The sequence below is a fragment of the Geotrypetes seraphini genome, chromosome 11, assembly GCF_902459505.1.
Source record: "Geotrypetes seraphini chromosome 11, aGeoSer1.1, whole genome shotgun sequence".
NCBI lineage: Eukaryota > Metazoa > Chordata > Amphibia > Gymnophiona > Dermophiidae > Geotrypetes > Geotrypetes seraphini.
This window is the reverse complement of record NC_047094.1, coordinates 31,966,643-31,990,772: the sequence shown is the minus strand read 5'-3', so window position 1 is coordinate 31,990,772 and position 24,130 is coordinate 31,966,643. Positions and strand designations below refer to the sequence as shown.

Genomic DNA, 24,130 nt, shown 5'->3' with positions numbered 1-24,130 from the left:
GGAGTTTTTCTAGACCGAGGATGTGTCTGCATCTTCAAAATTATTTTTGAAGCTGTTTCGTCCAGAAGATTTAACTTTTTATTTACTCTACCGTGACACTGAGGTCTTTTCTCCACTTTTAAAATTAAATCTGTGGCACTTTCTTCCTCACTATTAATGTGTTCCCTGAATGTACTATATTACTGAAAATTTAAGGGGCATTCTAGTTGATTGCTTTTCCTCTTCATATAAGACATCTTGACTCCTATATTGTTTTTCACAAGGCACTTAAATACATTTTTTGAAACTTGTTATTTAAGATAAATTTTAGTACCAATTATTTATAGAATCTAGTTTGTACTCCCCTCTTACTGTGATCTGCATCAAATCTGAATGGACGTGATGCAGAATAGAAAATTTTTCCGATTAGATTAGAACAAAGAACTTGGAGGCGGTAGTGATTGAAACAAGGATTATTTGTAAAATATTGAACAGTTTCTTCCAGATAATAAGTACTAATCAATATTATAGGATCCTAGTGTATGTACCCCTTTAAAAAGAAAAAGAAATACCTTTTTTAAACTGTGTATTAGAAGTGCTTAAAAGGTCAGAGATAAAACATCTGTTACTAAAATCACTAGAGCTGTTGCCATGGGGTGTACAGTAAATGTGGATTTTCCTGCACCACTGTCGACAAGCCTCGTGTATAGATTAACTTAACTGTGCAGCAAACAAACAACCTTTCCAGACTGATTTCCTCCTTGTTTCATTACATTACATTAGTGTCTTCTATACCGCCAATACCTTTCAACATCTACTGTCTCTACATAAGTGCATTTACCAATAGGCATTTTGCTGCTGTTGAGGATCGAGACTAAGAAGGTACCTACAAACATTACACTTTTAAATGCCGGAATTTAGGGCTCTTTTTACTAAGACGCGTTAGGGTTTTTAATGCACAGAATAGCGTGCGCTAGACCTTAAAGCCAGCATTGAGCTGGCGTTTAGTTCTAGAAGCATAGCGCGCGGTAATTCCCTGCATGCGCTAAAAACACTAGCGCACCTTAGTAAAAGGAGCCCTTAGTTCTAACAAGTAGAAATGTCTAGGAAGGGGATTCCCCCCATATATAAAACTATAGCATAGTATAGTGATCAATCTGTTTTTATAGAAAACGCCAATGAAGTCCCTACAATGTGGAAGCAAGAAATGATGTGGTGATAAATTTGAGTACTATTTGCACAAGAGACAAATTGTGGTATAGCTGGTGGCAGGGATGACTGCAGAGAAAAGCAGGAAATATTGATAAGTGGCTATTAATTCTTTAAGCCAAATGGTAAATGCTTTAAAATCCTTTAGGGCTCAAGGAAATGTCATTATGCAACATCAGATCATGAGTCAGGTTATTGTGCAAGTCAGAAAATGTGGATAGACAAACATTTACAAATGAAACCAAGAGATAAATGATAGCAAAGAATTGCATTTATACTACATCCCCAAGAGACTGGTTCATCCAGGAAAATAATGTATTTAGAAGCCTTTATTAAGTTACATTAAGCACTAATGCACGTCTAACATGACAAAAAAATGGACTATGTGGGACGTACTAGTGTCACATGGAAATATGAGAATGTAGGCGCTGTATAATTTTTTTTTGTATTTTCTTTTTGAGGGGGCACGTCGGGAACAGAGAGTGAAAGTTTCTGCATCTACATTACTGGGTGCTAATTGGTTAGTGCATGGATAATGCCGGAACTTTAACCGCCTACAAAACAGGTGATAGTAGTTCATCGTTCTTCAGTGAATTATATGGTTATCTTGAGGTAACCATATAATGCACTGAAGAACGATGAATTAATATCATTTATTTAATATTGTTTGTTACAGACCAGCATCAAAAACATTTCTGTTGGGTTTTCTGAAGAAGTTGGAAGCGAAACGTGTCAAAACCTGCCAAGCTTTGCCTTGCTCCAGCACAGATAAGTTGATTTTTTCAGTAAACTACATTCAAGGTAAAATTTGTTTACTTAAGTTTGAAAGGGCAGTGATTGAAAAAGGAGAGAAATACCACTGCTGGGGCTCCGTTCTAAGTCTGGTCTCTCAAATCCTCCTTTTCTGAGCTCTAATGAACTCACTACAATGTGTTTGAATATATAAACCACCAGGGACTATTTAATGTTTGCTACTTGGTATCACATTTCCCTTGGTGATACATTTTCCCATTGAGTAGCCCCCTTTGTTTTGGGAACATTAGCACATGGCTATTAATTAAAAAAAAAAAAAAAAAAAAGAAGAGAAAACTGAGCATTTTACAGTTGCCGTAAAAATGTCCTTAGCATGCAGAAAGACACAGCTAAGGCCTATTTTACTAGAGCTTAATAAAAGGATCTCTTTATTTCCTTGTATATGTGTAATTCTTTCAGCTTGAAAGTCACTGTTGCTTTAATCTTGAAACTACATCCCTTTAAACACCAAATTGTTCCATACTGTTAACCCCCATTAGCTCTGGGACAGTTTAATGTATCACAAACTTATTGCACATGTATTGGTTCTCTTTCTATGGAACTTGATGCAAGTCCCCAAAAGCAGATTTATACATGTGGAATTTACTTATAAAATAAAATTATTTTTCTTTATACCTTCTCCCAGAAGAGAATAACCAAATTCAAATTCATGCAAGCAGATGCTGCTTTCAAACCCGAATGCTAGAAGAAAACAGCATGGCTCAACAAGGATGGGTTTCTTAATGATGAAGTCAAATGGGTAGCTTGTTCTTTCCTCATTCCCTGAAGCTCTTTACTTAGAATTCTATTACTGGACATAAAAAAAAGTGCATATGATGGAACATTATGCAGGGTTGTTTTTTTCTATATCATGTTTAGGATACTGACATAATGCCTTCGTTGGTGGTGAGTTATGTTTAGAATCCGTACTGGGGAAAGAAACAAGTCAGGAATGGTGACCCAACTGCTTGATGGCAGCCACTGTGGCCATGGGACTGGTAAGAACTTTAACCAATCAGAAATGGTTGCAAGCTATTTGGTGATATGAAAATGAAAAGCAGCTACACACACAAAAAAACTGGTTTTAAGTCAGCATACAGCAGAACAAGTTGACCACTTGATGGGAAAAGCCTTTTTCTCAGATCATATGTGCAAACTTCTTGTTAATCATAAATTACAGTAATCATTACTGTACAACCTCATGGCACTGTTCACATTTTAAATTAATATCTTTTATAATCCCTGCATGTCAGGGAATTTTTTTTTTTTAATTTTTAAATAAAGTCTTAATTTTCCAAGTCTTTGTTCTATCTTAGATTATCCTGCTCCTCTTCTTTGGTGCTGCTGTGGTCGGAGAGCTGGTGCTCCCCGTTTTGGGTTTTGTCAGTAAGGGTTGGTGCCTGTGAGGCTGAATCCTGGTCCTGCTGCTCAGGCTCTTCTTGCCACAGTGTAGGGGTAACTGCTTGTTCTGCCTCTTCATTGTGACCCACTGAACTGGTCTCACTAAAGGCTTCTGAGCTTCTCAAAGATCTCCTAAAAGCCTTCTGACCTGTGAAGACATGTGATTCATAATACATCACATTCAGAGTAGTACATCTCAAGACACCCGCAGAAGTGTCAGAATTACATATTCTTCAAGTGAGGTTAGAGAATGACACGGTGACAGAATTTGTCACCATCCCTGACCCGCGGGAAGCAGTCCCGTGTCATTCTTTAGTGTCTGTCTCAACCTCAGTCCTTCTACACCAGCATTCTTCAATGCAAGGCTTGAGGATCAGTGGCTGTGCCCATTCATTCTCTGATTCTTATGTGAGCCAAGTTTAGGATAATGAAGCCATTGTGACATCACTGATGAGGTTGGCTCTTAGGCACTGGTGGAATGAGGCATTATGACATCACAAACTCAGCTCTGGAATGTTACTACTCAACCTCAGTCCTTCTATAGCAGCATTCTTCAATGCAAGGCTTGAGGGTCAGTGTTTGTTCTCATTCATAGTCTGATTCTTCACTCTCTCCTTAAAGAATGACATGGAAATGATTTCCCGCGGGGACGGAATGGTGATGAATTTTGTCACCGTGTCATTCTCTAAATATGTTAATACTGTACCCCCACTTTCACCTTTCTGTGACATCACAAAACAAACATTCTCTTCAGTCAATTAAATAGCAGCAGTCATCCAACAGCAATAAAGGTTTTACTATCACAGGGGCCTTCTTATAAAGCTGCATTAAATTCTGGGCATAGCACACTAAGCCCAGATGTATTGTGGTAGTTTTTAGGGCTTATGATATATATATATATATTTTTTTTTTTTGCAGGTCCCATGCCGATGATTCCATTAGCGCCCGAGTCCTGCAAAAAAAAAAAAAAAAAATAGACATGGGAAATCTTTACCACCTCTTATTTAGGAGGTGCTAAATGCTCCCATGTTAAACCTGCATTAACCAGTTAGTGAACATGCTAGCCAGTTAATGTTGGCATGTCCAATCTCCATCCATGCCACACCCCCTCAGAAAAATATTTTAAAAATAATTAATGTGCACTTAGTACATGAAAACAGGAGAATTACCATAAAACACAGCCTAAAAATGCAAACATGATAACCTCGCCAAGCAGCTACGAGGCCGACAACAATCACAGTGGAATAAATCTGAATCTGTATTTAAAATCTATTATAGATGTTTTTGAAAACCACTCTGAATTGACTCAAGTTTTTGGGTTTTTTCAAGTTTATTAAGTTTTTTTATATACCGCCTATCAAGGTTATCTAAGCGGTTTTACAATCAGGTACTCAAGCATTTTCCCTATCTGTCCCGGTGGGCTCACAGTCTATCTAACGTACCTGGGGCTATGACTCCCCAGTCATTAGTAGTGCTATAGAAGCTTCCAATAAAGATAGATGAATAAACTATGAAAAGTGATTTTGTTTTTAATTGCCATCGATCTAGGACTGCATTTCAACAGTGTCTGTTTTGCTAACATGCTTTAAAATCAAAGCTCTGTTTCAGAGGAGGTGGGAGAAACATAAAAATGTTTGACAAGTTTCTTTGTTGATTTATGCTTTTTATATTATCAATAAAAAGGCTGAACATAAAAGCAAAACTCTTGTTTCTATTAGGAGATAAACCTCCTGCTTTTGCCTAGAAATCCACAAGTTTTTTTCTTATAAAATTAGCATGATCCTGAAGACAATGGGAGGCAGTTTGTTTAAAATACTTAAGTAAAAATAAATGTATTTTTTAATACTTAAGTACAGTGAAGAACACATTAAAAATTGACTTAAGTTAAAGTAAAAAATAATTACCTAAAATAATACTTTTTGAGTAAAAAGTAAAAGTATCATAAGTATCCCAAAAACTATTGCTCTATAATTCAGTCCATTTTGTTTTTAGTAAAACTAAATTTGGAAAATGACTCACTCATGCGAGTGTGCTTGTGAGTCATTATTAAACAAGCACAGCTTAAAAGGAGGAAGGAGTGGCCTAGTGGTTAGAGCTCAGCACCCAGAGGTTGTGGGTTCAAGCCCCACACTGCTCCTTGTGACCCTCTATTGCCCCAGTTAGGTTAGATAGTGAGCCCGCCAGGACAGATAGGGAAAATGCTTGAGTACCTGAATGTAAACAGCTTAGACAACCTCCATTGATAGGTGGTATATAAATAAAAAATAGTGAAATTTGGTAAAATTATTACTTTTGTAAAAATAACAAATGTTATCCTATACCTCTTTACAAGTAAAAGTAATAAAACTTTTACTTAAATACAATAGTTTCATTTGCTTTGTTACTACACAACATTGGTGGAAGTAAGTAGGGGGTAGCAGACATGTCTTACCTGGATGTCGTTGTTTAATGCGACTAGATGTGGGTGTTGGAGGTGGAGTTGTTCCAGAATTTTGAGTTTTCGATACATAAGTCATTTCTGTGGACTCAAGAGACCCTGACCATAGAAGAGAGTAAAGAGACACACAGCTCGCAACTATATGATTTCACTTCAGTAGAATGTATTCATGTTATTATTTTAAAGTGATTTAGAGTCTGCTATGTCTTTACATAAGAATATATTAGGACAATCGATTTTTAGCCGTATTCTCTTACAAGGTGTTATTGATTATTCCTCTAAGGTGATATTGTAAGTCACCCTTAATACCTTGTAACTAAATGTTGTTCAATCAACTTTCATTGGCCCTCAGAGATGTCACCCAGGGATCAACACGATCATATCCCTCGGCTTTACACACCCAATCGTCATCGGGTCAAAAAAATTTTTTAGTGCAAATTGTGTATTACCGTATTTTCACGCAAATAACACGCACCCGTATAAAACGCGCACACGTGTATAGCGCGCAGAAATCACGATGATAAGCACAAAAACTTTGGTATAACGCGCTCACGATTATACCGCGCATGCTGCCCGACTCTCCGTTCACCCCCCTGACTTCCGTGCACTGCCCCGCCTCTCCGTGCGCTGTCCCGACTCTCTGTTCACCCCCCCTGACTTCCGTGCACTGCCCCGCCTCTCCGTGCGCTGTCCCGACTCTCTGTTCACCCCCCCTGACTTCCGTGCACTGCCCCGCCTCTCCGTGCGCTGTCCCGACTCTCCGTTCACCCCCCCTGACTTCCATGCACTGCCCTGACTTTCCGTGCGCTGTCCCGACTCTCCGTTCACCCCCCCTGACTTCCGTGCACTGCCCTGACTTTCCGTGCGCTGTCCCGACTCTCCGTTCACCCCCCTGACTTCCGTGCACTGCCCCGCCTCTCCGTGCGCTGTCCCGACTCTCCGTTCACCCCCCCCCCCGACGTCCGATTCATCCCCCCCCCCGGCAGGACCATTCGCACCCCCACCCCGAAGGACCGCCGACTCCCCGACAATATCGGGCCAGGAGGGAGCCCAAACCCTCCTGGCCACGGCGACCCCCTACCCCCACCCCGCACTACATTACGGGCAGGAGGGATCCCAGGCCCTCCTGCCCTCGACGCAAACCCCCCTCCCCCCCAACGACCGCCCCCCCCAAGAACCTCCGACCGCTCCCCCAGCCGACCCGCGACCCCCCCTGGCGACCCCCACGACCCCCCACCCCCCTTCCCCGTACCTTTGGTAGTTGGGCCAGAAGGGAGCCCAAACCCTCCTGGCCACGGCGACCCCCTAACCCCACCCCGCACTACATTACGGGCAGGAGGGATCCCAGGCCCTCCTGCCCTCGACGCAAACCCCCCTCCCCCCCAACGACCGCCCCCCCCAAGAACCTCCGACCGCTCCCCCAGCCGACCCGCGACCCCCCTGGCGACCCCCACGACCCCCCCACCCCCCTTCCCCGTACCTTTGGTAGTTGGCCGGACAGACGGGAGCCAAACCCGCCTGTCCGGCAGGCAGCCAACGAAGGAATGAGGCCGGATTGGCCCATCCGTCCTAAAGCTCCGCCTACTGGTGGGGCCTAAGGCGCGTGGGCCAATCAGAATAGGCCCTGGAGCCTTAGGTCCCACCTGGGGGCGCGGCCTGAGGCACATGGGCCCAACCCGACCATGTGCCTCAGGCCGCGCCCCCAGGTGGGACCTAAGGCTCCAGGGCCTATTCTGATTGGCCCACGCGCCTTAGGCCCCACCAGTAGGCGGAGCTTTAGGACGGATGGGCCAATCCGGCCTCATTCCTTCGTTGGCTGCCTGCCGGACAGGCGGGTTTGGCTCCCGTCTGTCCGGCCAACTTCCAAAGGTACGGGGAAGGGGGGTGGGGGGGTCGTGGGGGTCGGCCAGGGGGGTCGCGGGTCGGCTGGGGGGGCGGTCGGAGGTTCTTGGGGGGGGACGGTCGTTGGGGGGGAGGGGGGTTTGCGTCGAGGGCAGGAGGGCCTGGGATCCCTCCTGCCCGTAATGTAGTGCGGGGTGGGGTTAGGGGATCGCCGTGGCCAGGAGGGTTTGGGCTCCCTTCTGGCCCGATATTGTCGGGAAGTCGGCGGTCCTTCGGGGTGGGGGTGCGAGTGGTCCTGCCGGGGGGGGGGGGATGTATCGGACGTCGGGGAGTCGGCCGGGCAAGAGGGCTTGGGCTCCCTCTTGCTCCGATCGTGGATGCGGGTGCGGGTGGGAGCGCGTGCGAGTGGTCGTTCGGGGTGGGGGTGCGAGTGGTCCTGCTGGGGGGGTGAATCGGGCGTCGGGCGGGGTGGGAACTATGTTTGAAAACTTTCGTATACCGCGCTCACGCATATAACGCGCGAGGGGTATGCGCGGTAGGTAAAAACGCGTATAACGCGCGCGTTATATGCGTGAAAATACGGTACTTCTTTTTTCTTTTTTTCTTGTGTATTAAACTCTTATTAATAATCTTAAAACAATAAATATAACTGTAAGTTTTAAAGAAATAATAACTTAGATCGGGTGGCCAGCCGTGTAGAACTAACAAAAAAGGGATAGTAGCCCTGAAGAAACCCCCTTTTTAGGGGTGAAACATGTCGGCATATATATCCCTTACCAACTGCTACTTACCATCCCGGTGAAGCTAAGTATTTTCTTTAAAACTTACAGTTATATTTATTGTTTTAAGATTATTAATAAGAGTTTAATACACAAGAAAAAAAGAAAAAAGAAGTAATACACAATTTGCACTAAAAAAATTTTTTGACCCGATGACGATTGGGTGTGTAAAGCCGAGGGATATGATCGTGTTGATCCCTGGGTGACATCTCTGAGGGCCAATGAAAGTTGATTGAACAACATTTAGTTACAAGGTATTAAGGGTGACTTACAATATCACCTTAGAGGAATAATTTACATAAGAATAGCCATACTGGGTCAGACCAATGGTCATTGTAGCCCATATTCTGTTTCCAACACTGGCCAATCCAGGTTATAAGTACCTGGCAGAATCCTACATAATATTTCTATCTCAATAACAGATTATGGATTTTTCCTCCAGGAATTTGTCCAAACCTTTTTTTAATCCAGATATGCTAAATGCTGTCACCATATCATCTGGCAACAAGTTCCAGAGCTTAACTATTTGTTTAATGAAAAAATATTTCCTCATTTATTTTAAAAGTATTATCATGTAACTTCATTGATTGTTCCCTACTCTTTTTACTTTTTGAAAGGGTAAAAAAAAAAAAAAAAAAAATCCATTCAATTTTACCCATTCTATACCACTTAGGATTTTGTAGAGCTCTATCAACCCTCTCCCCTCAGCCATCTTTTTTCCAAACTGAAGAGTCCTAACCTCTTTAGCCTTTCCTTACCTGCAGAGAGGTTAAAGGTTCTACCCTTTGGCGACATTTGGATAGGAGAAAACCAGTTCAGTACAGACCCAAATACAGGCAGCTGGCGCAGCACCCCCTGGAGAAAAAGAAGATGACAGTGTTAGACCCACATGGCAAGAAACCTGGCTATAATGCAATTAACTGCAGGCACATTCACAATGGCTGGTAATTAGCTCACCTCTTCCAGAAGCCTTTCTTCATTTGCTTTCTGCAACTGGACCTCAGCTTCGAGGATTCCTTTCCGAACAACTTCTGTCATGTTTTCCAACAGCTAAATAAAAGATGGCAGAGTGGGTACTATTTGCTTGTGTTCCCATTTCTGTTGTGATGGCTTACTGAAAAGGGACTATATCCCATTCTTCAATGCCTACAATTAGAATTCCTTCTCCTCCTTTAGTCTCCCTTTTGCTCCCATATAATACTTTCTTTTCAAAATTCTGTGGAAGAGATATCATTGATCGACCTATGACCTGTATATGAAACAGTGGCAGCCTTCACCCATGGAAGCCAGGATTCATCTAGGTAAAAGCATACTAGAGCCACTGGAGTCTTTCTGCAAGCAAACTGCAAAGTCCCGACCCGCTTTCCATTTTATTCCAGATATCATTGGAGGGTTAATAAAAAAGAACTGGGAGAGGGGACTTGAGAGAAGTTATTGTAGGTTTTAAGTAAGACTTTTTTGGTTATTTCCTCTTTCCAAGGCTTAAAACAACTCTGCTTAATAACCACGCTTGTCAAAGAGGCCTCTTAAGCACAATGTAGCTCTTGTATGAGGGAAGATTGAGCTAAACAAGGACTTTTAAGATCTACAGCTCACAATCTTCTTACCATCCTCTCATTGAAACATATAAGCACAATGAGGACTACAATTTTCTCTGTTAGCGCCCCCCTCTCTCTGGAACAGTATCCCAAATTACTTATGGAAAAATCAACTCTTGCCAACTTTAAGGTGAAGTTAAAGACATTTCTCTTTCTCGATGCTTTTGTAACTTAAACTGTCCTTTTAAGGGCGACTTAGATCTATGAAAAGTTTTTACTTTCAGTACCCCCTCCCTTTGTTATTCTTCCCCTTGCGTGCTCTCTTTCTCTCTATCAATTGTAGTTCTAACCCTTCTTCCCTTTTGTTCCTGTTTGTCATCGTCTTTAAAAATTGTCATTACCCCTGGTCTGTTTTTGTGTAAAATGTATTTTATTTGGCATATTGTTTTGGCGTTTTTGTACACCACCTAGAAGGCTTGATTGGGCGGCATAAGAAATTTTAAATAAACTTGAAATTTGAAACTAAACCGATAATGTTCCTACTTGGCAAGACTGGGGAGAGTGAGCTTATACAAGAAAAAGACATTGAGTAATACTATACCTTTGAGTTCTCTTCGATTTCTCTACCTGTTGCTGCAATGGTCTCTATTAGCTCTGAGACATCAAGGTCCTCGTCTGCCATACCAATGTAAATGCAGTTCTTCTCTGCTCCAAACTCTGGGCCTGGAGGCAAAGAATAACATTTTATGACCAAGAGAGTAAGAATTTCACTAACAGTCACTAAGCAAGAAGCACGTTCTAGAAATGGATCTATATCAGAGAATGCTGGAAGTAGAGAATGACACGGGGAAAAGATCTATCCCCGTCACTGCCCCGTCACCGGACCACCGTCCCCTTCACCGCCTCGTCTCCACCATCCCCTTCACAGCCCCGTCCCCGCCGTCCACTTCACCACCCCGTCCCCACAGCATCCACCCTTCCCTCTGGCACCCCTCTCACGGTCCGTGTATCTCCCTCCCTCTCTCTTACCTTCACGGTACATTTTAAGGTTTCAATCTTATTAAAAGCCGCCGGAGTGTTCGTGCAGTCGCGTGCATGTGTGGACGGAAGCTTCTCCTCTGATGCAACCGGAAGTTGTGTCAGAGGAGAAGCTTCCGCCCACACAGGCGCACCAGCGGCTTTCAATAAGACTGAAACCTTAAAGTGCCGCGAAGGTAAGGAGGAGGGAGGGAGATAGATAAATTCAGGTAGGTAGGTAGGAAGGAGGGAGGGGGCCGCGTGCAATCGGTGACCGCGTGCGTTCCCTCCCTTAACTGCGGGGACAAAGCCATTCAATGCTCCAAGGGGCGGTGGATGGCCTAGTCCCTGTACCTGCGGTGAGCACCTTTCCCCCCTCCACCGTTTTGGCGGATTATCCTCAGCTAATCGCGGCTAGCCGCGGGTAACATCCACCGTGTCATTCTCTAGCTGGAAACACCAATAAATGAAGGTAGTATTTGCTGAGAAGCTACACAGAATCTCTGCAAAACTAACATTTCAAGAATGCATGTCAGTGCTTTAAGCCACTTGAGTTTTTCCTTCTGCACAGAAAACAAACAGCTGCATTTCATTTAAAAAGTGCTGTGCTGGTGTGGAGTCTAAACAGAGTACAGAAGTAAAATTAGAAGCTTCACTTTTCATAGTACAACACACAGCTAACAGTGGGAGCTGCTCAGATAACAAAGCATTATTTGACAGCAAGTCAGAATGACAACTACTGAAGTACTTTTTCTTCAAATATGCCTCCTGTCATTTCTGGCTCGGTTTTCTGTCCGGCATCGAGTACTCACATTTCATCTATAGCAAGATGGGACCCCCCTGCAATTATAATCTGAATTAGAATATATTCCAGGGAAACATAACGAACGCAGCCCACCAAACTGATCTTTCAGTGCAATCTCTTTTTAACGGAATGGATAATTTGAGCTATAAAGAGCGCCTCAAAAAACTGGGACTGTTCAACCTCGAAAAGAGGAGACTGCGAGGGGATATGATAGAGACTTTTAAAATACTAAATGGATTTGACAAAATAGAGCAAGAGGCACCGTTATTCACATTGTCAAATGTGACACGAACAAGAGGTCATGGACTCAAACTGAGGGGCGGCAGGTCAAGGACGAATGTCAGGAAGTTCTGTTTCGCACAGCGAGTAGTGGACGTTTGGAATGCTCTCCCGGAGGAGGTTGTGAAGGAGACTACCATTTTGGGATTCAAGCGCAAGTTGGATGCCTACCTTCTTGCAAAACACATTGAGGGATACGGGTAATCAAGGTCTCCATCAGGGAGCACCTGGCTTGGCCTCCGCGTGTGCGGGTCGCCGGACTAGATGGACCTAGGGTCTGATCCGGTGAAGGCGTTTCTTATGTTCTTAAGTGTTTGGTCACAGCACTATCCTCCTGTTCTTTCAGACTTCACCACCTTCACTTGCATCTGGAGGTTTTTCCCTTGTTTTCATATCTCCTCTCAATGCAGTGATAGTTCTTAAATGGAAGCTGTGCACTGCAGCTCCTTACAGGGGTCTAGGATGATTCATCACAACCGATTCATTGCGGCCATTTCAGCGCGATGAATTGGCCACAATGAATCATCCAATTTCAGCATTTGGGGGGACAAAGCCCTTCCCCTAAATTTCAGCATGGGGGGCAATGCCCTCCCCCCCAAAATAATTATATTCTCCCCCTCTCCTCCCTATGCATGATCCAACACCTTTACAGTGCCTGGTAGAAAGCCTGGGCCCTGAGGGAGAAGTTGCCACTGGAGCTGCTGCGTTGCTATGCCCGCTCTCTGCTGCTGGAGCTGTTGTATCGCATCTTTCGAGCTGGGTCCTAGGGGTTAAGCAGCTACCAGAGCTGCTGCATTGGCTGCCCTCTGCATGTAGTTTAAATCCCAGCCTCCCCATAATGGATGAATCATCTCATTCTACCTTACGAACCCTGCAGTCATAGGCCTAAATCTGGATACCAGGTACTGCCTTTGTGCAATGTTTAAATTTATTTCCATATGATTACATTAGAACAAATGCTAGGAAGTTCTTTTTCACCCAGAGGGTGGTAGATACATGGAATGTGCTTCCAGAGGCTGTGGTAGACAGGAGCACTGTACAGGGCTTCAAAGAAGGTTTGGATAGGTTCCTAGAGGACAAAGGGATTGAGGGGTATAGAAAGGTGTAGAGATGGGTTATAGGGATAGGAGTAGAGGTAAGTTATAGGAATAGGAGTAGAGATGGGCTATAGAGCTAGTCAGGGACCACTGCCTGATGGGCCGCCGCGGGAGCGGACCGCTGGGCGAGATGGACCTCTGGTCTGCCTCAGCGGAGGCAACTTCTTATGTTCTTATGAGAGTGAAGAGTCAACTATCTGTGAAAAACAACAAACTTCTTTTTATAATGGCAGGGGTTGCCATACAGCTTATTTTTAAAAAATTTGGATAGATTAAATTACACATTCTGGTGGCAATCCCTCTGTTATATTTTTAAAATGGAGTGGTTCATGGCCATTCAGCAGGGAAATTACAAGAAATTTATGGATGTTTGGGATCCATTAACTAAATACTGTAAGGATTGATCTCTTTAGATGTCCCTTTAAACATACACATCCAGGGCGGGAGGGTGGGGGAGGGGGTACGTTTTGGAATTGGTTTAGGGGGTATGTTTTGATTGTTCTTGAAGGTATTTATTTATTGATTAATAGATGGAAGGGTGGGGGGAAATAATTTTCTTTTTTATAATTTTTTTCTAAGTTTAATGTGCTTTAATTTTAATATTCTATGTAAGTGTATTAATTATTGTGCACATCTGTAGTTTAAAAATTGAATAAAGAATTCAATTAAATTTCCTTCCTTCCCACACCTATGGCTGTGAAAGCTGCTTCTGTACTACACCCATCCCCAGCTAATGTGGGAACAAAATCCCAGTCTGTATGCTCCTGGGAATAGCCCTGCATCTGTATGTTCATTAAATAATTAAGACTATTACCAGAGGAAAAGGAAAGATCAGATTCTATGTCATTTAATTTCTTCAGAAGCATTGTATTAATCTTTTCCAATGTTGCTTCTCGTTTACTGGCATTCTGGTCATCACCGCTGAGCTCATACCTGAAAACCCAATCCCCCACCCCAAAAAAAATGGTTACCACAGTAAAATACCTTGTAACATAGAGCTAAATGCAGTAAAGAGGATTGGTAAGATTGCGTGGGTCCGCTCCGATCCGATTTTTGGTCAATTCTAAAAAGTTTGCATGCAAATGATTTGTGCGGAGGTTCGTTGTAATCCCTGTCTCTCCCATCTGTTTGATCGTTTTGAGAGCAACTCACACACATATGTGCAGAGCCAGCAGGGGAAGCCATGAAGCAGCCTCCGGTCACTCAGCTGTTCAGGGCAGGAAATCTTTTTTCTCTTATTTTTAATGGGCACAGATGCTGTGTGTGTGTTATACATGCACAGTATCTGCCCCATTAAAAAAAGAAAAAAGCCCCCCCTCTCCCGCCAATAATGGCCCTTCCTAACATCCTTCCGATGAACTGGCACCGGGTACAGACCCTCACTGCACCAGCGAAAATTGGCCAGAGGGATACCCACTTCCTCCTGCCATGCCAATCTCCCCCCTCCGCGGAGAAAAAATTGGCAGGAGGGATGCCCATTTTCTCTGGCCATGCTGACCTCACCCACATGAGAAAAAAATCTGCAGGAGAAATACCCACTCCCTCCTGCCAACAGAGGCACCCCCTTGCGCCAGGCACCACCCCCAAACCATCCCCCCCAAAAGGCAGGAGAGATGCCCACTCTCCTGCCTCCGGATGCTCCTCTGAACCTCCCCCCACCCCTGACCCCACCCCCAGTACCTTTGTCTGAAGAGAGCTGGAGGGAGGCAGGCCTTCCCCTCCTCAGTGCTTCATGTGATACATGGGGAGGGGCCTAAGGCTCTGATTGGCTCAGATGCCTAAGACCCATAAGGCTTTTTTTGTGCATCGCCAAGAAATGTCAATTGCTCAGGTAGTTTGCATGGGATTTTAATATTAAATAGCTAATTTGCATGGCCAGATCAGAAAATGGGCGATCAAGTGGAAAAACACGTGGTGAGCCGTTTTATGCATTGGATCGGCAAATGCGATTGTCGCTGAAGCAGTCAAAACTGGTTTAGCAACGATTGTTGACTTTAGTGCATCTAGCTCTTAGTTCTTGGTAATTTGATGTTTGATTTACACTACTACACTCTACAATTAGAAAATTTTACATACGTGTTAGGATAATACAGATCCTGCTTTTGAATGACAATTTTCCTCTCAAGACCAAATTAGCTGGTAGTGCTATTCTTGCAATTTTAAACACTTTAGTCAAATGTACTCTAAATGTCACAAAGCTATGAACACCCTGCAAACAAACAACTCCCAGCAGTAAGGGGATATGATGCCTATGATAGCTGCACCAATTAATTTTATATGGATTTTATGCACGTTCTTGAGCTTACCATACAGAATGGTGGATGGTGCAGGCTACAGATATTTTAAATACATAAAATTATATATACAAACAAATCTTACAGGAAGAAAGAGAAACTGTTTTTGAGGAGAGAAGTAATTTAAACAATTAACCCTAAGGCCAAATAAGAGGAAGGTGAGCAGAGAGGAAAATGGTTGCTCCTTCTTACCAAGTCCTTGACTTGAGCTCTTTACAATAAACATATTTTTAGGAAAAGACAGTATTTGAGGTATGCAAATAGCTGGGTCATCTCTAAAGTCACAAACTTAACTCATGTTTCCTAAAATGTGTGTGTTAAATGCCATGTTTTGTCTAGATTGATAATTCTCCTCTCAGAGATCACAAACAGGAAGGAAAGAAAATCTTTTAAGAAAAGCTACTTTATTTAAATAATGGATACTTTACATTTATCAAGTTTTTAAGTAAACCTCAAATTATAATTCTAAACAGCAAATTAAATTGAGAATGGTAAACCCTGACATTAATTGATGTGTGTTCTGTTTGGATTTAATCATTTTTATCTCTTTTTTTAGAAACTTATTCATTTTGGAAAATTCTTGAATCTTGGTATCTCTGGCTCCTTGAAAATGCCAAGTTTGAAATACTGCTTAGTAAAATTTCAGTGGGATTAGAAAATATGAACTATCCTACTGCAGTGGTTCACAAACCTGTCCTGGGAGAACCCCAGACAGTCATATTTTCAGAATATCCACAATGAATATTCATGAACCAAATTTGCACGCCCTGCCACCATTGCAGGCAAATGTAATGGAAGATTAGGATCTTACCTTGATAATCTTCTTTCTGGTAGATGTGTCTAGGGGTTCTGACTATAAGGAATATCCCCTTTCTCGTGAGTTGTGTGCAGAAGGATGAAATTTACATTCAACCCCTCCTCCTTTTCTAGTGGTTGTAGTGCTCCTTTCAGTTTGTACTAAAGCAATTAATTATCACTACAACAAAAGAAATAGGAAGGAGGGGTATAGGGAACATCCCCAATAATACATTTCTGTTCTGCTCTCTAAGACAAAATTGAACCAAGTTAATCAACCCATAACATAAACCTAAGTGGACCGACCAACCCACCTATCAAAGTGCAACGAGCACTAATACCTAAGAAGCTCTGAGAGACTCACTTTTTTTTTTTTTTTGTATTTTACTCTTCATATCAGACTGGCATGAGAAGATCTCCAGCTGTAGATATACATTGTGTCCGAGGCAGTAAGCACATGAATTCTAACAGACAGGGCAGGCGACAGGACTCCTAGACATATCTACCAGAAAGATTATTGATGTAAGAACCTAATCTTCTGTTCTGGTGCAGTGTGTTTAGGAGTCCTGAATGTAAGTGACATACTTAAGCTCCTGAGTGTAGAGTGGGACAGATGAGCCTGTCCTTAAAATTGAGGATCCATCCACTCTGTAAAACTTTGTAAATGTATGGAGAGTGGACCATGTAGCTATCCCACAATCTCCTTGAGAAGGATTACCCAAGACTCCATCCACAATGAAGCCACACCTCTAGTGGAGTGTGCTCAAGGAAATCAGCGGCTATGTCCCCACAGCCAATGTAAGTCGATAAGATCATCTTACAAATCCATCTGGAAATGGTCGCCTTAGATCAGGGGTGTCAAAGTCCCTCCTTGAGGGCCACAATCCAGTTGGGTTTTCACGATTTCCCCAATGAATATACATGAGATCTATTAGCATACAATGAAAGCAGTGAATGCAAATAGATCTCATACATATTCATTGTGGAAATCCTGAAAACCCGACTGGATTGCGGCCCTCAGGGAGGGACTTTGACACCCCTGCCTTAGATGCTGGCTTACCCAGCTTAGCAGCATTAGTTAGGACAAAAAGATGATCTGAGAGAGGAAATTCATTGGTCACTTCGAGATAACAGAGAAGAACTCTCTGAGCATCTAGCAGTTCCCAACACCTTCTCTCTCTTCCTGGAACCCATAGAATGGAATGCAGGTAACCTGACCTCCTGATTGATATGGAAGGCCAACACCACCTTCAGCAAAATCGAGGGGACTGTGCAAAGAAAGACTCCTGCTTCTGTAAGTCTGAGAGATGGCTCTCTGCATGAAATCTCGCCGAGACGATGGCTACCAGGAATACTATCTTCAATGTCAGATCCAACAGTGATGCTTCCTACAAAGGTTTAAAAAGAGCCTTACTGAGCCCCCTCAAAATGATGTTACTATTCCACCTATTTTACAGAAGATAAGGGCTTCCGAAGTAATCCCATGGCAACTAGTTAGTATGCACTAATATGGATGCGCTATTCTCCACCACCCCCTCCCCCAAAAATATTTTTTTAGTGTGTGAATTAGTATGTGCTAATTTGGCAGTTACCGCAGGATGTCAGAGTACATCCTACAGTATACCATTTTAAGCTGTATGCCTAATGCATCTTACTAAAAACGCCCCTTTGTTCTTTATAATAGTTTTTACCATTTTTCTTTCCTAACTCTGATGTCATGCTTACTGGTCTGTAGATTCCCAGACTATTCTTGGAACTCTTTAAAAAAAAAAAAAAAACCTGGCATGTCATTGGCTACTTCCCAGTCTTCAAGTACCAGCGTCAATTTTAATGACAGGTTATAGATCTGAAATTTTATTTTGGAGTTCTTTCATTACTCTAGGATGTATACCATCCAGACCAGGCGATTTGCTGCTCAGTTTAGCTTATTACATTTTCCAGGTTCACTAAGATTTGTTTCAGCTCTACTGTAAAGTCACCCTTAAATAACATTTCTAAAATTCTCTTCAGTAAAGACCGAAGCAAAGAATTAATTTAGGGCCTGTTTTACAAAGCCACGCTAGCGGCTGCAGCGCGGTAACGGCCCCGAAGCCCATAGAGATTTAAAGGGCTTCGAGGCTGTTGCCGCGCTGCATTGTAAAACAGGCCCTTAGTCTCTCCACTTTGGCCTTGTCCTCCTAGAGTACTCTTTTTCCTCCTTGATTATCTGAACAGTCCCTTACAGGCTTGTTTTTTTTTTTTTTGCTTCTAACATCCCTGAAAAAGTTTTTGCTATGAGTACTAGCCTCTATGTCAAGCTTCTTTTCAAATTCTCTTTTAGTTTTGTTTATCAATAGTTTACATCTAACTTGCCAGTGTTTATGTTGCTTCCTGTCTTTATTTGGATCCTTTCTCCATTTTGTGAAAGATGCTCTTTTAACTCCAATAGCCTCTATCTCAATTTTTAATCATGCCAACTGTTTGACCTTCCTTTCACCTTTTTTGATACGTGAAATACATCCAGCAATGCTTGAATTTATGCACATAATGAAAACTTAAGTGCATGAGTCTGAAAATTATAGATGGAAAACAGAAGCAGTCAAGGCAACCAGAGGAGCCAGCAGTCAGCAACATGGTTGGCAGAGTTCTCTAAGCCCCATCAGCAGAACTAGAAAGATCAAGTGATTGGAGGTAGCTATGTCAACACAAAATGCTACGGCTGGAGAGAGGGAAGATGAGTAAAAGCGAAGTGAGAAGGTTGGTGGGGAAGAGGGCAGAAAGAGAAAGAAAATAAATGGGAAAGAGGTATATGAGTGGATGGGGACAAAAAGAAAACTGCATCAGGACAGAGTATGTATTGAATAAAGGGAGTGTGCTTGGAGGGGAGGTGGGAGTGCAATCATAACACAAGAGAATGCAGTTATGTACTTCTGTCACCCTCATCCTCAAACAAATTTTGGGAAAGGTCCAAGACTTAAGAACACAGCAAAAGCCACGCATACTGCATATCCATATGTAAGCAAGTGCTAGAGGTAAAGAAGAATGCCTTTAGACCAGTGGTCTCAAACTTGCGGCCCGCCAGGTACTATTTTGAGGCCCTCGATATGTTTATCATAATCACAAAAGTAAAATAAAACAATTTCTTGATCATAAGAACATAAGAATGGCCGCTGCTGGGTCAGACCAGTGGTCCATCGTGCCCAGCAGTCCGCTCCTGCGGCGGCACCTAGGTCAAGGATCTGAGCCCTAACTGAGTCTAGCCTTACCTGCATACGTTCTGGTCTAGCAGGAACTTGTCTAACTTTGACTTGAATCCCTGGAGGGTGTTTTCCCCTATAACAGCCTCTGGAAGAGCGTTCCAGTTTTCCACCACTCTCTGGGTGAAAAAGAACTTCCTTACGTTTGTAAGGAATTTATCCCCTTTTAACTTTAGAGAGTGCCCTCTCGTTTTCCTTACCTTGGAGAGGGTGAACAACCTGTCTTTATCTACTAAGTCTATTCCCTTCATTATCTTGAACGTTTCAATCATGTCCCCTCTCAGTCTCCTCTTTTCAAGGGAGAAGAGGCTCAGTTTCTCTAATCTCTCGCTATACAACAACTCCTCCAGCCCCTTAACCATTTTAGTCACTCTTCTCTGGACCCTTTTGAGTAGTACCGTGTCCTTCTTCAAGTATGGCAACCAGTGCTGGACACAGTATTCCAGGTGGGGTCATACCATGGCCCGGTACAGTGGCATGATAACCTTCTCCGATCTGTTCGTGATCCCCTTCTTAATCATTCCAAGCATTCTGTTCGCCCTTTTCACCGCCGCCGCATATTGCGCAGACGACTTCATCGACTTGTCAACTAGTACTCCCAAGTCTTTCCTGGGGGGTCTCTCCAAGTACTGCACCAGACATCCTGTATTCGTGTACAAGATTTTTGTTACCGACATGCATCACCTTACACTTATCCACGTTAAACTTCATTTGCCATGTCGTGGCCCATTTCTCGAGCGTGTTTATGTCCTGTTGCAGGTCTTTGCAATCCTCTTGCGTCTTCACTACTCTGAATAACTTAGTATTGTCTGCAAATTTAATCACCTCACTCATTGTTCCAATTTCCAGGTCGTTTATAAATATGTTGAAGAGAACAGGCCCAAGCACCGAACCCTGCGGCACTCCACAGGTGCCGCTTTTCCAGTCCGAGTATTGTCCATTTACCCCCAATCTCTGTTTTCTATCCGCCAACCAGTTTTTGATACACATGAGTATTTCACCCTCAATCCCAAGACTCGCAATTTTTCGAAGTAGTCGTTCATGTGGGACCTTGTCAATCGCCTTCTGAAAATCCAGATATACAATGTCGACTGGGTCACCTTTGTATATCTGCCTGTTAACTCCCTTGAAGAAGTGCAGCAAGTTTGTCAAGCAAGATCTTCCTTTGCTGAAGCTGTGCTGGCTGGTCCTCATCAGATTGTGTTCGTCAAGGTGGTCAACGATGTGGTCCTTTATCAGCATCTGTACCATCTTTCCCAGTACTGAGGTCAGACTCACCGGCCTGTAGTTTCCTGGATCTCTCTTCAAACCTTTCTTGAAGATGGGTGTAACATTCGCCACTTTCCAGTCTTCCAGAATCTTTCCCGATTTGATCGACAGATTGGTTATTAGTTGAAACAGTTCAGCTATAACCCCTTTCAGCTCCTTGATTACCTTTGGATGGATGCCATCCGGTCCAGGGGATTTGTCATTTTTTAGCCAGTCAATCTGCCTGCATACCTCTTCTAGACTGACCATCAACCCAGTCAGTTTCCCGTCTTTGTTTCCTAGGTATAGCTTGTCAGCTTCCAGTATGTTGCGTATATCCTCTTCTGTAAACACAGATGCAAAAAAACGTGTTCAGTTTGTTGGCGATAGCTTTGTCCTCTTTTAGCACTCCCTTTATTCCATGGTCATCCAACGGTCCCACCGCTTCCTTCGCAGGTCGTTTCCTTTTAATGTATCAAAAGAACAGCTTCAAGTTTTTCGCCTCCTTGGAAATTTTTTCCTCGTAGTCCCTTTTGGCCCCTCTTACTACCGTATGGCACCTGCGTTGATGTTGCTTGTGCTTTTTCCAGTTTTCATCCGTTTTTTGACCTTTTCCATACTTTAAAAGAAATCTTCTTGTCTCTGCTCGCTTCTTTCACCACTACAATGAGCCACGCCGATTCCTTGTTCTTTTTCTTCTTGGATCCCTTGTTGATACGTGGTATATATAGATTTTGCGCCTCGGTGACTGTGTCCTTAAAAAGGGACCATGCTTGCTCTAGTGTTTTTACAGCACCTATCCTCTTCTTAATCTTCTTCCCCACCATGAGTCAATTCCCTTTTTGGAAGTTCAGCGCTGTGGCCGTAGTTCTAGATGGTTGTTTCGCCCCCGTGTCCAGGTTGAAGCAGATCATATTGTGATCACTGCTTCCCAGCGTCCCTTCTACTTCTACTTCTTCCGCTGGTCCTCGTCATCCATTTAGAATTAAGTCCAGAATTGCATTTCCTCTCGTGTTTTCCTTGACAAGTTGTTCCAGGAAGCAATCGCCCACTACATCCAGGAACTTGGTTTCCCTACTGCAGCCGGAGGTGCCTAGGTTCCAGTCTATCCCTTGGTAATTGAAGTCACCCATGATAACTGAATTTCCTCCCTTGCAGTTGTGTTTAATCTCAGCCGTCATTTTTTCAATTTCTTCAGACTGCCCTGTCTCTTTAGCAATAAATTACAATATATATTTTTTTGAGCTCAACAGAGAAAACAAGCAGCCGCATAAAAGGTATCAAAAACTAGCTCAAGTTATATCAAATGAATCAAGATTTATAAACTATAAAGAGTTTTACCTCATGCAAAATTGTCATTTCTTTAATAAAACATTAACTATTTTTTCTGAGGCCCTTCAAGTACCTACAAATCCAAAATGTGGCCCTGCAAAGGGTTTGAGTTGGAGACCACTGCTTTAGACTATTTAGTGTAACTATATGGGATACGCATTCATCACAATGTGGACAACAGGCTATAAGAAAGTCATCATTCTGCTGCCTTCCACGCTACAGTTACCTCAGTACACCTAGCCCAGGCCAGCTGATATCTTCAATGTATGACATTCCTCCTGTCCTGTCCACTTCCTGCTTGAATTCATCTCTTAGAAACAAGGTGCTGCTCAGAACTGGGATCTTGCCTTTTAAACAATCCACCAGCTCATCAACATCTTCTGGTTTGGTTCCCAAAACTGTGGAAAAAAACCAGACATTTCAGCATGTAGCATTTAATTAATTAATTTCATTTTCTATCCCATCCTCCCCAAAGAGCTCAGAATGGGTTACAGGTTACAATTTGCCATAGTTACAGTGCAAGGTTTTTCAATACAAGTTTTTGTCCTAATGACACAAACTAGGGACCTAAAACCAATATACATAATTTACAGTTTACAGTGCAAAGTATTTTTTCAAGGCCTTCAAATATAGTACTGCAGCTACGAAATAGCTTTGAAACTTCTGCTTGCTTTGTGGCAAACTTTGATGTAAAGAGAATCTACAAGTGAACATGTGTTTCCTGCTTGCTGAGCTTAGTAGCTTAAGAACATTGAATCTATGAATGCTGCTCCCATTTTGACCTTTGATATAAATACAAGGAGGTTGAACAGAAACCTGAAAAAAGCATGTGCAGCAGGATCTGCTTTATAACTGCCTTTTGTCAAGTGCTGCCTCCGTTAGTGGAATTTTATGCCTGCACTTGCTGCTTACAGGCACTGTTCTGGCATTCTTATGCATGCAATGATGGGCAATGATTTAAGCACATCTGTGTCCCTTGTAGGACTGATGTAAGGATATTAGACACTTTAGTTGACCCCTCAACCTTGCATCAACTCTCAGTTAAACTTTCCAAAGTCTGATAATTGAACTCCATCATTATCACCCCAACATCACCCATCCCAAAACAATCCTGCAAAAATGAATAACTGGACTTTTAAATATTAAATGTAGATATTTTAAATGGATGGAGGTGGAGGCTCCTGACTATTCCCTTTGGCGTAGTCATATGCATTACGTTGCTTTCTTGGGAACGGAGGTGTTCAAGACATTTCTTCTTTGCCTGGACGAGCTTTTCAAAGAATTTGGGAACCTTTTTGGTCTACATTATCTTCGGTGGCTCGTAGCCGAATTTTGAATTGTTAGTCTGTTCTTTTATTTACCTTTGTTTGGCATCAGTGAGAGGGGGAGGTTGGGGGGGATGGGTTGGGTTGGGTTGGTAGGGTGGGTTTGAAGGTTTTAATATATAAATTTGAGCTAACTATCTTGTTGTATTTTGTTTGATTCTGATTTTATGCTCAATAAAATATATTTAACAATAAAAATATGAAACAGTCTATCTATATCTGTCTAAAAACACACACACATTAGAGATAAGGTGTGTGTACCTATATATAGCCACACTAATTCCAGTTTTCAAATATATCCTTTTTGCCTAGGTACATTTTTAGAAATTGCTTTAATACTGTATATTTCTATCTATCTATAACACACGGTTCTAGGTAAGCACCTAGTTTGCTTAAAGGTTAAGCTGGCCTGGTTCTTCCATTGGTGAACACTTAGGCCTTGATTCTATAAAGTCTGCCTAAAGTTAATTAAACAATAGGCTTAATCAGTGCTGATATTGGCACGCAGCACCTCAAATTTGGCCTTAATTAAAAGTTAGGCACACAACTCAAAAATCTCCATCCTATAAAATGCAGGTGCCTAGCCCAAAGTGCACATACTAAAAGTGGGCATGGCTAGGGGTGGATCTTAAAAATTTAGATTTGAGGTTTATATATTTTTGGTGTGAAGTCTAGGGAGTTAACTTTCCTGCAATGTCCTAGGGCACATTTTGGTGTCTTTTAGC

At 42.7% G+C, this 24,130-nt stretch overlaps 1 protein-coding gene across 1 annotated transcript in view; it reads right to left on the bottom strand.

Moving 5' to 3' along the window:
• Positions 1-3,202: 3,202 nt before the first annotated feature.
• PDXDC1 (pyridoxal dependent decarboxylase domain containing 1) overlaps positions 3,203-24,130 on the bottom strand; it is a 91,084-nt gene continuing 70,156 nt past the window's right edge. The window contains exons 17-23 of the mRNA XM_033914308.1: positions 22,307-22,478; positions 13,990-14,108; positions 10,579-10,700; positions 9,397-9,489; positions 9,198-9,294; positions 5,813-5,917; positions 3,203-3,529 (exon numbers count right to left, since the gene is read on the bottom strand). Coding sequence (XP_033770199.1) covers positions 3,288-3,529; positions 5,813-5,917; positions 9,198-9,294; positions 9,397-9,489; positions 10,579-10,700; positions 13,990-14,108; positions 22,307-22,478 — 950 coding nt within the window. The 3' untranslated portion in view covers positions 3,203-3,287. The remainder of the gene's footprint in view (positions 3,530-5,812; positions 5,918-9,197; positions 9,295-9,396; positions 9,490-10,578; positions 10,701-13,989; positions 14,109-22,306; positions 22,479-24,130) is intronic.